This window comes from Coffea arabica, chromosome 7c, assembly GCF_036785885.1.
Source record: "Coffea arabica cultivar ET-39 chromosome 7c, Coffea Arabica ET-39 HiFi, whole genome shotgun sequence".
Lineage (NCBI taxonomy): Eukaryota > Viridiplantae > Streptophyta > Magnoliopsida > Gentianales > Rubiaceae > Coffea > Coffea arabica.
Window position 1 is genome coordinate 2738778 of NC_092322.1, and position 14444 is coordinate 2753221.

Below are 14444 nucleotides of genomic sequence, written 5' to 3' on the forward strand. Positions count from 1 at the left end.
ATCTTTTGACTTCTCACCCCATAAAGATCTAAGCGCTTTTGCGGCATCGATGTGAAGATTATTTATGTCGGTGGACGATTTAAAAAAAAAATCTTTTGAGCAGTCTATAATCGCTTGGGCGTATCTTGTGCTATGTCGATGACCACAAGGTTACCTAAATCCTTTTTCAGAAAACAAAAGGAAAAGGTGTCTTCGACGAAGAAGGAATGGCACAAGCATGTGCACGTAAAGGGAAGGAGATGATAGTTGCAGCACTCTTTCTTTCTCGCATTTTTCCATCGTCGGAGTCTAATTTTTTAAGAATAGCAGATTGATTAGTGTTTTTATTTTCCAAATTGTTTTAAAAAAATTCAAAATCATGATACTACTTTCTATTCGTATGACGGAAGGCATACCGAACAGGACCAAATCCGTAGCGGTAGTAGTACAGTGAGCACTGGGCAGTGAGTAGCAGTCATAGGGCCGCCGTCAACGTTTCAGAAGGAAACAAGTGTAAATAGGAGTACTGAGGGGCGGGGACCCAGTTCTGCTCTTTGCTTTCATGGGTTGTACGAAGTATTATTGAAAGCTGTGGCCTTGAGCACTTAGCCCAATAGCAGCTCGACAACGGATGCCCCCCCAATACCACCATTGTTTAACATTACCAGAAATGGTTTCTTTAGTCTTCTGCTTAATCTCTCTCCTCCATATATAGCTGTAGCCCCGTTTCATCTTTTGCAGCAAGTAGTATTTTTTAGAGGTGGGACAAACACACACAGGCACATTTATTCTTTGATGCTGCGGCAAAGTGCAAACACAATGGGGAAAGAGCCTGTGCTTTATATAGTTATATAGTGTGCAAAACAAACTCAAAAATAGAAACCAATCCCACCATCAATATAATCCTGGTACACTATATATATACATGAAATATTACCCACTAGCAGCAGCTGCAGCAGCAACCTGAGATTACCTGGTCTCTCTCCTCCTTCCATTGCTACTTTATTTGATATCACTCCTGTTACTGCTTCGCAGGAGTACTTCAAGAAAAATGGAGCTGCAGCACGAGTGCTACCAAATTTAGGGTTCCTTGAGCTCTTTATACTGTTATACTTGCCTATTATATAATCTCGAGCTTCTTTTTTTTTTTTTTTAATTTTTTTTTAATTTTTAAAAGATTCAGAATCAAGATTTTGAAGAAGAAGAAAGAATAATGGGTAGAGGTAGGGTTCAGCTGAAGCGGATCGAGAACAAGATAAGCAGGCAAGTGACCTTCTCCAAGAGGAGGTCGGGGTTGCTGAAGAAGGCAAATGAGATCTCTGTCTTGTGTGATGCTGAAGTTGCTTTGATAGTCTTTTCAACCAAAGGAAAGCTCTTCGAGTACTCCACTGAATCAAGGTGCTCCTTGTTCCCCTTTTTTTCTTTGTTTCCCTGATTTTCTTTCTTCTCTCTTCCTCTCCTCTGCTTTGATTGGAGCATTTTTACATTCTCGCGTACTGCAGTTTGCATCATCCGGCCGGGTGCCTGTGTGTGGCTAATTTGCTGCTTCCGCAGTTCTGGAAATTCCCTTTTCCGGGGCTTTTTCCATTGCACTAATCAACTCTTCACTATTGCATTACATTTTTGAAAATTTCCATTTCTGGGTTTTCTCCATTGCACTATTCACTCTTCACGGTTGCGTGTTTTGTGGCAATTACTATTTCCTAGCTTCCATGATCTTCCGCAAATCATATACACCCAACTACTTGTGTTACCTCTCAACCTCCATGCACCAGCTTTCCTCGATGTGCCTGGTGACCATTTCCTTTTTCCTTTTTCTTTTATTCTTTTTTCGCTTTTTCTTTTCCGAACCAAACTGCAGCCTGCTGGCTGACTGGTCTGGCTCCAAGAACCTTGACCTCATCTGATCACAAAAATACGTGTCTTGTGCTGGTATCCAGTTCTCTTCCTCTATTAACTAGTATCTGTCTGGCGTAAGGCGTATGGCCCAGTTTAATTTTCATCGAAAACAACCAATTTCAGGAACATAATAAGACAATGATCGGTCATATCACGGGGGGTCACTGCTGCTGCTGCTCATAAAAATTTATGAGCACTTCTTCTACTGACATAAAATTCTTTGATTAAGCTAAGGTTTTAGTCCGTCCGTCTGCAGAAATCATCCAAGTTTATAGGTAGCAAAAAAATATGTATATATATATATATATATATATATATATATATATATCTTTTTTGCATATATTTTTTATGGAGTGTAATAAATGCATTTCCTTCCATGCATACTCCTAGCAAACACCTTAAATCAGATTCAAGTATGAGTGAAACCTTGTGAGGAAATATGAGCACTGTCGGAAGTGAAAGATCCAACAGGTCTTGATCCAAAGGAAAGGAGCCTTGAGAGTTGAGCCTCGTGTCTTCACTCACTTTTGTGTTTTCTTTCTTCTTCTTCTTTCTTTCTTTTTTTTTTTTTTTAACCTTCGTAGTATCATTTGTAAAGTATCCTCGGTTTTTAGGTCTTTTTCTCAAGGCTAGCTTAGCTGCTGGGGAACCTTGTAAGCTGTTTCCCTTGCCACTGTCGAACCTACATAATCGTCATCATATCCAACGTCGGATCATATATATATATATATAGCCTCCAAAGAGCAAAACGTGTAGACACATCCATGATTCAACAGCCCAATATATAGTATCATTATGAAGTACTCTTCTATCTTACTCTCCAACAGATCAAAAGTCACTTCCCTGTCTTTCTATGTTTCAGCGGCATCAATTGAAATGTTTTCAGGAGCTAGGCATCCATGTGTACGTGTATACATCAACTAGGCTTGTTTGCTGGTTACTAGATCATCAAGAATTTTGCAACATAATTGTATAATCAGTAGGGAAGAAGCCTATTTCAGCTTCGTCTATTTTTGACATCCAAGATGTAGAGAACCTGAAGGATATATAGGGTGTGTAAGACTCGAGTAAACAAGTCTAACTGAACCGAAGATAACAGGATAGCAAGACTGCCCACCAAGAAAAGAAAAAAAGAGGTTCTTGGTTATGAAACAATGGAGAGTAACTGAATTCACTTGCACGTTCGCTTTAAATTTTTTTTTTTTTTTACGAGTACTTTACACATTTCAACACTCCTGATTACCAAAAACAAATGACACCAACCGTGGGGTTAAGAAGGGGAGGGTAGAGATAATAATGCCCCAAGATTAAATTTGCTTTATTTTGACTTATGTGTCTAGAAATTCACAAACTAATATTTTCCTTGTTGAAACTAAATGAATCCCGGTTTAAAATTCTAGGAAAAGTATGAAGTTGTATCTAATATCCATATGGACATCTGAATTTTTAGAAGACTCTTAAGCTAGTCCCTGTGAAAGTTAAAATCTCTTTGTTTTGCTCCCAAATTAGGGCTGATGACCCTTTTTTTTTTTAATGTATGTAGCTAGCTTTTAGTGAATAGTAATCTAGAAAACAAATTATATAATCAACAAAATTGCTCTCATGCGTCTAAATTTATAAAGAAAAGCATATATAAAATTTCTATGATTTAATATATGCTTTTACTCCTGTCTGATCCACTTGTGAGTATTATTCATTCTCCTGAAGCTCCTCCAGAACATTTGCTCATTTATCCACAATGATCCTCATGACGCTAAACAAATGTTGTCATTCTGTATATCCTATGACATCATAGTCATGACCCTGTGTTTGGATTGTAAATTATTTGGGATAATTTTGTGAAAAAAAGTATTGTAGCACTTACTTTTTTGATATGATGTATGTGAGATAAAAAAATGATTGAAAAATGTGTTGATGATACAAGCAAATTAGTGTATGTAAATAAGGTGTAATAATTTACAATCCAAACACATTTATTTTTATCTTTTACGCGCTAATAATACTTCCAAATTTTCACGTTTTAATCTATCAGGATCTCTATCTTTGGGGCTTACTTATTCTCAACTACTGTTTAGATCAGCTGCTTATAACTCTTCTTTCTTTTAGCTTTGTATTTCTGAGTGTTGATCTCTCTATGTGACATATGATCTCTTATCCTAGAATACAATGACCTTTGTTTGCCTAAAAAGATTAAACTCTTCTTTCAGCCAAAAAGAGGTTTTGAGGTGTTCATAGTCGCTTTTGTGGTTTAAATTTAGACTATATTTTAAGCCAAGACTTGAATTTGGAAAATAGCTCCTTTTTCTTTTAAAAAAATTATTAATAATTGGCTTTTCTATCATTAAAAAAGCAGAAGCTCTTGGAATGGTTAATTTCAGTCCCTTGTTTCCCCCACAGCTAGTATCAATTTATTCTAGTTTTCATTGAACAGATTTAGCTTGTCTAACAAAAAGCAAACTACCATAACAAAAGGAAATCAAACAACTCTAGCAATTTTAGAACTTCAAGAGCTCATTCCCTCACAAATTATCAATTGGATTTTCTGAAAAAAAAAAAGTTATCTTTTGTTGCCTAAACTTTGTTACTTAGTTCTAGAAATTCTAAAATGCGAGATATAGGACTTGGAAGAATGAAATTTTGTTTTATGTGGATATAATTCTTATGGATATATTGGAAAGTACGTACGGTTTGGATTGAAGCAAAGGAAAAGATACTAGCAGGGATAAAAAAAAGAAAAGGAAATGAGAGTAGAGGAAAGTGATTTACATTCATCTATTTTGGATTAATTAAGAAAGGAAAATAGCACACACAAAGTATTGTTTGAATTAATGAATAAAAACAAAGGTAAGGAAAAGTTCAATTGTTAGTCAATTGCATAGAAATGAAAAAGGATATTTCAAAAACAAAAAAATATTTAATTTAATTGATTTATTTTTTCTTTGGCCGAGCGTATTTGTTAATTAAATTTTCATCCAACTATATAATGACAAAAGAATTTATAGCTATAGTTGTGAGCAAGAAGAATGCAAGAATTTAGCTAAACTTTGCTGATAAATGAGGACAGATATTTCACTTATCAGTCCGTTTGAAATGGAAAATCATTTGACATGAGCTTCTTCAAGTGCCAATGCAACAGTTAAGTTTTTTTTTTCTTTTTTTCAACCCCTTAAGTTTTTAACCTCAAAAGGAATTTGGAAAACCTAGGTTCTTAAACACTAGAAGATTTAGCGTACAGTACTTTTGAACACACAAGGAACCAGATCATGATTGGCAAGTCCTAATTAACTGATATCAAACTGAAAAGGTTGGCAACATCTTAATGAAATTGACAAAGAACACGAAATTAGTGCACGAGGTGGGGTTTTCTCAGCGCACTCTCGAGTAGCAGCTGTCGGTTCCCTTATTAAAAGAAAAAAAACACACAAAATTACTGTCTCATGAGTATATCCAGGGGATAAGAAGGGATGGACTGGTTATAACCTAATTGGTATTTCCCCACGACTCTGAAAAAGTAGCCTTTAGGTGTCAATGACTTGGAATTGCGAAAGGTTCACATCTATCTTGACCATTCTTAGAGAAAACAATTGTACGTTTCTTAAGCTAATACAACTGTTTTGCTTGTATTTATTAGAGCCTATAAATTCTTCTCACTTTCATAACAGATGAACATTTCTTGAGTAGTTTTTGGTATAGTTCAACTACTATGTTGGCATTTGATGTATTAAATTTTAACCTCTACTTGTAAGGGACATCATTCCAATGTTCCAGGTTGCATGGCATTCTCACAGAACTGACGCTAGGCAGTAATACCACCAAAAGGTTTCTGGCAACTATTCTCGAGAAATGAATGCTTTTTGGGTTGGTTCATAAACTAGTATCATCTTACAAAGATCATGTATAACCAATTAACCATCATTAGTGAGGTACACTCAATCAAATATAATTTTTGGCTCATATTGAAGATTTTGATCTGATATGAAATCAAACCTTCATTTCCTTGTTAGTGTTTTGCTTCGATTCTGGTCTTTGATTTTTTAACAAGTCCTTTTTTTTTTTTTTGGTTTTCTTAATTCCCTTTTTCACTATGTCATTTTTTCTGCAAATGGCTTCAAGTTGGAGGTGGTCCTCAAGTCAAACCTCTAAATCTGGAGATTATGATTATTTAATGAAAATGTTTTGAGTTTTGACTAATCATGTATTACTGTCTTTTTACTTTTAATCATGTATTATTTGGAGTCTGAGGATAGTGTGCCTGGCTCTAATTTTTCACAACAACTAAGTAAGGATAGTGATAACCAGCTAGCCATGTCTGGTTTTAGTTTTCATTTATTGTCAATGATACATAGCTTCATATGAGAAACCAGAGGATTTATGCCACCTTTTCAGCCAACTTATTTGTAGAAACTGGTGCCTTGTGAGACTAGTGAAGCTATTGTACTCGTGTTCTATTAGCATTATCAATTCATATGCTCACAGCTTGCAGAAAAACTGGGATTTCAGCCATGATTGTTCGTGCCATCAATCATAGAACACGAGCCCTCCTTCGTGATCATTATCAAATTATGTTACAATAATAATATTTTTTTTACTTCTTTCCTAATATTGATTGTCAGCACGAGCAAAGATTAATCATATTGGGTTTGCCTTTTGGTGTTGAAAATTCAACATCAACAATCTTGTATCAATGTGTTATGGTTTTACCAATATTTGATAGTCTCCCAGTAAAAATTACATTCTGCCTTTTGCTTTGCCAACAAATTTTTGTCTTTGACATGCATCACACTAACGGCAATATATAGGCAGGCAATGAATGTCAGTTTTCCGCCGTCTCACCTGAAACACATATCTTTGCTTGTCCTTTGAGATGGAGAAGCAAACAAAACAATTACATACATTCACTTCGGGTTTGTTCATCATTTGTTAGTATGGAGAGGATTTTGGAAAGATATGAAAGATACTCGTACGCTGAGAAAAGACTCAGTGGCTCTGGCCCTGGACAACAGGTACGCTGGCCAATCCTTCAATCCTCTATTTATCTTATTTTGTCTGTATTTTCTGGGCTTGCAATGCCGTCCTGCTATATGTGTAAACTGCGGGACAACGAATGTGTTAAGGAGTCTGTAAATATTGCAGAAGACATTCTTTCTTAAAATTTTCATTCAAATGTACCTTGTTTGAAGTACTGAAAGTATCAAATGTTTGCTTGAGGGCTGGATATAAGATGGTTGCTTGTACATAGGGTAAAGAAGAGTATGTAACTAAAATTTGCCGGATCCATGTGTATGTGAAGCAAATCTACCGGGGAAGTCAATGAGATTAGGACCATCGAATAAAATGCCTCTTCTTCTTGTTATTCTTGACCGCCGTGTTTCTTTTGCACTCTAAATATTAGCCATCCTGTGCTGGACATAATTTTTCCTTACGCCTGAAAAACTCCGGTATGCTGCAAGTCTCTTGCCCAAAACTTTGTTTTCTCCTCCAAATTTACCAGTTTGTATAGATAGGATGAATGGAATTGATTATAAGAACCCCTAAAGTTGATATATGTCGGATGGTTCTGGGACTAAAACCTGAATTCCTTGCTTCCATTTTATTTGCGCGAGGTCTTGAACTCGTGTTTCTTTGGGTTGTGTGCAGGATAATTGGTCTCTGGAGCACCCTAAGCTCGTGTCTAGGATTGAACTTCTGCAGAGAAACATAAAGTATACAACACAGAATACCCTCGTCTTTTCATGCATATTAGGAACTTAAATGAAAATTCTAGCTCTTCTGCTGCAGGCATTATGTTGGGGAGGATCTGGATTCCCTAAGCCTGAGGGAGCTTCAGACTTTGGAGCAACAGCTGGACGCTGCTCTGAGGCGAATACGTACCAGGAAGGTAAGAAAAGTGAATGCTTTTTTCACCGTTTCCTTCCACTCTTTTCATGTTCTTCTTGGAGACATTCGACTCAGTCGTGCTACTTGCACATGCATGCAGAATCAAGTCATGCACGAGTCCATCGCTGAGCTTCGGAAGAAGGTAAACTTCACTGGCCCTTGCCGCCGCTGATCTGTTTCGGTTGACATGCACGAGCATTGTTGCCTGCAAGATTAACCACCCTATATTCAAAGTAGCTGGTCGATCAGGACTTCGTGAAAAGCATAGCTGATGATGTGGGTTTTCCTTTCGTTACAGGAGAAAACATTGCAGGAGCAAAACAGCTTGTTGGCAAAGCAGGTAGATTTGATAGATTAAATATATATATATATATATATATATATATATATATATATATATATATATTATCACGCATTTTGGGTGCATGATTTTCCTTTTTTTTTTCACTACCGTTTCATTTTCTCTTACTCAAACTCACACAGATCAAGGAAAACGACAAGATAGTCATGGAGCGCTTGCACTTGATTCAACGCTCCTCGGCCCTCGTACTATCCGAGCCTGCTCCAGGCTCGGTGCCCGTCCCATCCTTGGCAGCTGGGTATAACTATAATCTCAGAGACTCTCTTTCAATATTCTGTGCAAACATACACCACGTGTATTGCTGACAACCATGGAGGAGGCTAGGCTGCAAGCCCTCCAGGATTTAAGAGGCTAGCTTTTTATTTTATTATATTTTTTGAAAAGAGAAAATTCAAATTTTAGTTTTCAAATTTTGGATAAAAATAAATTTGGTATCCCAACTTTTAACTTTTGAGTACACTTGACAGTTTTTTTCAAATTGCTACACATGATAGTCACGTGTCTGACAACTATTGCATAAAAAATGCCAAAAGAAAAATACAAAATATCCTTTTGATATTAAGGTAAATATCATACACAGCCAAAAAAAAAAAAAAAAAAGGAGAAAAGGAATAAAATGAGCAGAGTTGGACAAGTGATCAAAGTATTAAAAATATCAGTGTCAGAAGAAGGATATTTTATGTTTTTTTTTTTAAAAAAAAATATTTATTTTATAAATTGTATTTTTGTCTTTTGAAAAATTGACGGATATATTCACCCATAAACAAGACAACCGCCACCAAAGAAGTGTCTTCCTCCGTGATTTCAAAAGAAATTGAACAACAATACCAAAACATCAACAGATCAGACCCTGTGGGATTAGCATTTTATTAGCAGCCCTTAATGTAACTACGGACATATATTTGTTGTGACAGCAGTCTTCCTGTGTAGTGGTCCTTTCCAGGTAAGAGGACCCACAGGCGAGGAGGATGGAAGGAGAGGCAAGAACACGCTCATGCCGCCGCCGCCGCCGCCGCCTTGGCTGGTTCGTCGCATGAGTTGATACGGAGAGGAAATGTAATTCGCTCTGAATCCGGGGAGGATGATGGGGGCCAAACTGTCGTCGACTAAACAGTCATCAGCTCTCAAAGAATAAAAATAATAAAATAAATGGGGGTCTATTGTCTCCATTTATCGATTCCAATTCATACTTGTAACTTGAGTAGTATTATTTTATCAAGTGTGCTTAGAAAAGCTTTATTGTGGACACATATAAGAATGAGATGTAAGATTGAGCCTATTGTGAATGAATGCTTCCTTTCCCTTCGTCTAAATGTCAATGTCCTCCTCACTAGCATTTCTCCTATATATCAGAATCTATCTAGGAGCAATAAGTTAGGCTAAAAAGGCAAAGTGGTATTTTCCTGAATCTACTTGCTATTGGCGCCTGTTACAACAATTGTCATCTTCCCATTGTTTCTTCACATCCCTTCGAAAGACCAGTAAAAGTTGCACGTCTTTGCATCATTTGGCACGGTACATTCATCCACCAAATTCATCATCATCGTTATCATAGTTGCATTCACCAGCACCGCACCGATGTGCCCTGCATAAGCAAACCAATGGCTGGCATTAAGCTTTTTCTACGATCAGATGGAGACACTTAATCACAACTAGGAGGATTTATGATAAGTTGCACAGCAGAAAACAATTGCAGGATGAACTGCTGCAAGATGTTGAACATTTATGGAGTATATACCGACACATAACTAAGATGCCATCGCCACCCAAACTAACTACACTAAATTCCTCCAGAATGTTTATACATCAGAACAAAAGAGGTACAGGATCATAAGTCCTTGCAGAGACATATGAGTCACATACATCCAGTTCAAAAAAAAAAAAGTAAAGAATGTCCCGCAACTGATGCACAAAGAACCTTTATATACACATACCGTAATCTTTCACAAAGTCGAGCTAAGGCATCTGATCCAGTTCTTGAAGCAACATCCTCAATCTTGGAAGCATTTGACAGAGTCACGCAGTCTGCAAGCCTAAACTCGCACAGCTCCTTCAGGGAACAAGCATCTGTCAATACTGCAGAATGGCCACCACCAGCTGCCAACTTCCGCACTTCACCTACACACCTACATTGTGTTGTTTATTAGACTAGCGTTTTTTTTTTCTCCTCCAATAAATTATCAATACTCATCCAGTGACGCTATTGGACATACCAATCTACAGGAGACGGAAACCAAGCATATGTAGATTTCTCATTAGCTGCCTGACCATAGCTATTGTAACCCCATCCATGAATTCTTCCATCTCTAGTAGAAACAAGAGTGTGCGAATATCCACAGGCAACGAGTTGCACACCAGTTGGAATCACCAAAACAGGCAAATTGCGCAGCATTACTTCAGATTCATTGGGCACGCAAGAAAAAAATTCAGTTTGGGGCCCGAGGCCCAATTGCCCAGCTTGACCTCCACCCCAAGCATATAGAGCCCCATTAGCAGTCAAGGCACATGTGTGCACACCCCCGCAGGCAATATCTTTGATAAATATTCCATCAAGAGCAACAACACGCCTAGGTAATAATTCCTTGTCACCAGATTGAAGGGAAGAATGCCCAAGCTGGCCCATACTTCCCAGTCCCCAAGTATAGCTGTAGTAAGATAGCCACATGATTCCGATCACACAAAAGTAACAGCATCATAAGAAACCATTTGCACTACAACAGAGATCTCATCTTCTCTGTTATCACAGAGTGGTGTGGTTTGAAAAGTTGCAACATCATTGGTGTAATTGTTTGCATGGGTTAAAAATTCAACTCTAATTCATCCATGATTTTTGGGATGACCTTTCACAATATAGGGATATTACCTGTAGATGTTTAAAATAGCACATGCAATTAAGTCCTATATTAGTAACGAAAACATGAAATTTCCTACATGCTTCTACCAATTTAATTTCATCTTAACCCAAATATTATATAGGAGATGGCAAAGGCATACCTCAATGTTTTGTAGAGAAATGAAGCTACTTCGAGCAAAAAAAATCGCTAAATCAGAGAAAGACAGATCCATAATGAATAGGAAAAAGAACAAACGCACAAATACATGTAAACATGTTTCAAAGAAGCAAGAGTAATTTAACATGTCATTGAGAAAGGCCCTGCAACACAGTATTTAAAATTTTGAACAACCATAACTGACAGACTACCATTTTATGTTGACACGTCTGCTAAACCTTTTTGCCTTTTACCATATATTTTCATATTCTCATTTTGCAATTTTTATTCTGCAGTATTATTTTCATTGACCCATTATGTTGTTTTCCTACCTATTCTAGTGAATATCAAGTGACTGAACGGATATTAGCTTCACATTATTAAATTTAACAGGTGAACCAAGACAAGAAATGAGGTGAGTTTCAAGTATCAGATGCACAAGCCTCACAGAGCTAAAGGGACACATAGGTCAACTTTAAGGTCTCCAAGTTTGACTGTAATCCCATCTCACAACTATGCTGGATGATCATAATCTCTTCCCAAGACATCCACTTAATCTCACACGTGCCATGGGGATAACCACAATTCTGATGCTTAATAATGAACTTTCTCCACCAAAAAGATCCCATGAAACACTTACACCTCTCCATCCTCCGATATAGCAGCTGTGTGGTACTCCCCGCATGACACTTGGACAATCTTCACAAGTTCAGGGGCATCGTCAAGGAACTTAGCATACCCTTTAATTACACGAGCCCCCTGAAGGCCTTCACAGGTAACACCTCTCCCAAGCTGACCATATTCATTATAGCCTGGTTTGCCAGAGCAGTTACAAAATTCTAATTAATAAATGATATCGCCGTGCAGTTAGAATACATGGTTTCCATCTCTATTCTTGCATGACCAATATATAATAAACAGTACACACTAGTTAATGTAAGATAAGGAAACTTAATCAGCAAATACATGAGCTCATCATAACTATTAGACAAGAAATCAGGTAGACAGGAGATCCAAGTTAACAGAAACACATGAAACATTCTATTAAATTATGGCACTAATGCTACACAGTATACCCCATGCTTGTAGCAGGCCCTCTTCCGATAAAGCAACAACATGAACAGCTCCACAAGAAACTTGGCGAATAATCTGGAAAACGAAAAATGCAAGATAGAAAATTTCAGGCTACATAAAAAGTGAGCAGAAAAAACTGTTCAATTGTAAGGTCAATACCGTATTTGGAGCAAAATCTCCCCAATATAGCCGTGGATAATTAGAACCCTGCAAGGAAAAAAAAAGAGTTATAAACAGTACCCAGAAAAGACAAAGAGGTTAAAAAGTAACGAGCATAACCTGGTTCTGTCCCCAAACCCAAAGTCTTCTCACTGACATGGTTCCATCATTTTGCCGTGGTTCTGCAATGGTTGCAGTGCAATGTGCACCACAAGACACTGATACCACAAATTCAGATTGCAGTTGCCTTACTTTCTGAGGGTGTTTTCTACCTGTTTCAGTTCCATCCCCCAGCTGACCAAAATCATTGGCCCCTGTTTGGAATCATAGAAGGCAGGATTATCTTCAAAATGCAATATAGACACTTGAAAGATCTCCCTTTGAAATCTTGGATGCAGGAGGGTAGTTGAAAAAAAAAAAAAGATCAAAATCAAGACAGAACCAGTAGCACGATCTTGCTCAAGTCTCAACAAAAGTAATTGTACTTCAACCTAGATTTGCAAAGTCAAGGTTCCAAATTGCAGTAATATGATATACATTAAATGCATCGCGTGGACAGCCATCAGTTCAAAGTTACGAATGCTTGGTGCACCAATATTGAGAGAGAGAGAGAGCCAGCCAGGAGAGCTAGGAGGCGGCTTGGTGCCCCCATATCCAGTCTTTACTGGAAGAAGCTTCAAAGAGGACCATTCCCAATCAAGGATCAGGATAGAAGACTTAAAATAGAAATCACGCTCAAGTCAAGAGGACACCAAGACTAGCAACTGACAACAGAATTAATCAACGTATCACTTGTTAAAACGAGGAAAAAAAAGAAGCTCTAAAACAGAAGCAATAAACCTTTTTTCTGACCATTTCAAGGTATAAATGACTCTGCATTTGCCTAAAAATCATAACTTTTCTAAGAGTCAAACACTATAAAACGCGGAAGAGGGGGAAACAAATTCTTCGTCACATTCGCACTCAACCTTGTGGAACAATTCAAAATATAGAACAGAGTGAAGACTAATAATAAAAACAAAAACAAATGTAATAACGCATGAGTGAATGGAAAGGGACCGAACCCCAGGTGAAAAGTGATCCATCGGAGGCTACTGCAGCTGTGTGCTCTCGTCCACATGCTATATCCAACCACCTGGAATTCCCTCCAGCCGGGCATCCAAAGAGATCCGGCGGTAGCTGTCTTGGGATCCTCATGTTCCTCTCTCTGCCCTTTCGACCCGTTTGACCCGATTGATTATAGCCCCAAACATATACAGCACTCTTGGTCGGAAGACTCACCGGCCGTGATTCCCCAAAAATCTCATCAATATCCATTAGAAATTCAGCAATTGACCGAAATCCTAGATACTAAAGAATAGCTGATAATCCAAAAAAACCAAGAAAGTCAACATTTTTACTAACCTCAAACAAGCAAAAAAAAAAAAGAGAGAGAGAGAGAGAGAAGGTTCTTAAATTCGGATTACAGACTTGTCTTGACCACCGAAAAGTGGATTGGATTAAACTCATAAGCTTAAGGAAAGTAAAAAAAAAAAAAAAAATAGAGACAAAATGCTGGCCTAGCATGCAGGGAAATGAAGACGAATAAAAAAAGGGAGGGGAAAAGTGGAAGTCTTGAACGTTGGGCAGAAAACTTGTACCTGGGAAAAAATACAGGACTTCTGATTTGCTAAGCTCTTTTAGTATTTGGGGTTGGCAAATTATTTGCGGAGAGAAAACGATTGGGTAAGAGCGGAACTAAAATGATGCAGGCGTGGCTCCAAACTCCAAATGCTCCGGGGATGGAAAGAAATAGTCGCTGTCCGGCCACGTGTATCTAGAGTCTATACCAGTTGTAACTGCCCCTGCCTGACCTAGATCCCTGCAATAAATTACGCATATGTTGAATATTTTTCGTGGAAAAAAATGTTTCATATGTTGTTCAAAGTAGGAGTTAGGTTTACGAAAAGGTATTTATCTTATACTTTTTCTTTTTGTCTTTTTTTTTTTAATTTAAAAAAACTTGCTTAAAGTTTTTCTTTAGTATATTCTTCAGTGGTCTTTGAAGGTTGATAGTATCTAAAATTAATTGACTCATCGACATTAAGTTTGAGGAAATGCATAAA

At 37.5% G+C, this 14444-nt stretch overlaps 2 protein-coding genes across 11 annotated transcripts; one reads left to right on the top strand and one right to left on the bottom strand.

Annotated features, from left to right (window-relative positions):
- Positions 1 to 688: 688 nt before the first annotated feature.
- LOC113699012 (truncated transcription factor CAULIFLOWER A) lies at positions 689 to 9429 on the top strand. Of its 9 annotated transcripts, none has more exons than XM_072057126.1 (9): positions 699 to 1064; positions 1157 to 1377; positions 6803 to 6881; positions 7516 to 7580; positions 7657 to 7756; positions 7856 to 7897; positions 7993 to 8095; positions 8239 to 8354; positions 9047 to 9429. In XM_072057126.1, exons 2-9 carry the CDS (start codon positions 1193 to 1195, stop codon positions 9224 to 9226), a joined length of 870 nt encoding a protein of 289 aa, XP_071913227.1. In that variant the 5' UTR covers positions 699 to 1064; positions 1157 to 1192; the 3' UTR covers positions 9227 to 9429. The 9 variants fall into 9 exon arrangements, with proteins under 9 accessions (XP_071913231.1, XP_071913227.1, XP_071913228.1 ...); XM_072057127.1 differs by having other exon boundaries at positions 1163 to 1377; XM_072057128.1 differs by having other exon boundaries at positions 699 to 955; positions 1163 to 1377.
- Positions 9304 to 14234, bottom strand: LOC113699011 (ultraviolet-B receptor UVR8). Of its 2 annotated transcripts, XM_027219034.2 has the most exons (9): positions 13980 to 14226; positions 13404 to 13700; positions 12460 to 12653; positions 12340 to 12387; positions 12183 to 12255; positions 11747 to 11918; positions 10330 to 10761; positions 10051 to 10242; positions 9304 to 9701 (listed from the first exon to the last, which is right to left on the bottom strand). In XM_027219034.2, the coding sequence occupies exons 2-9, from the start codon at positions 13654 to 13656 to the stop codon at positions 9638 to 9640; spliced, it is 1428 nt and encodes a 475-aa protein (XP_027074835.1). In that variant the 5' UTR covers positions 13657 to 13700; positions 13980 to 14226; the 3' UTR covers positions 9304 to 9637. The 2 variants fall into 2 exon arrangements, with proteins under 2 accessions (XP_027074835.1, XP_027074836.1); XM_027219035.2 differs by lacking the exon at positions 9304 to 9701 and having other exon boundaries at positions 10058 to 10234; positions 13980 to 14234.
- Positions 14235 to 14444: the final 210 nt, after the last annotated feature.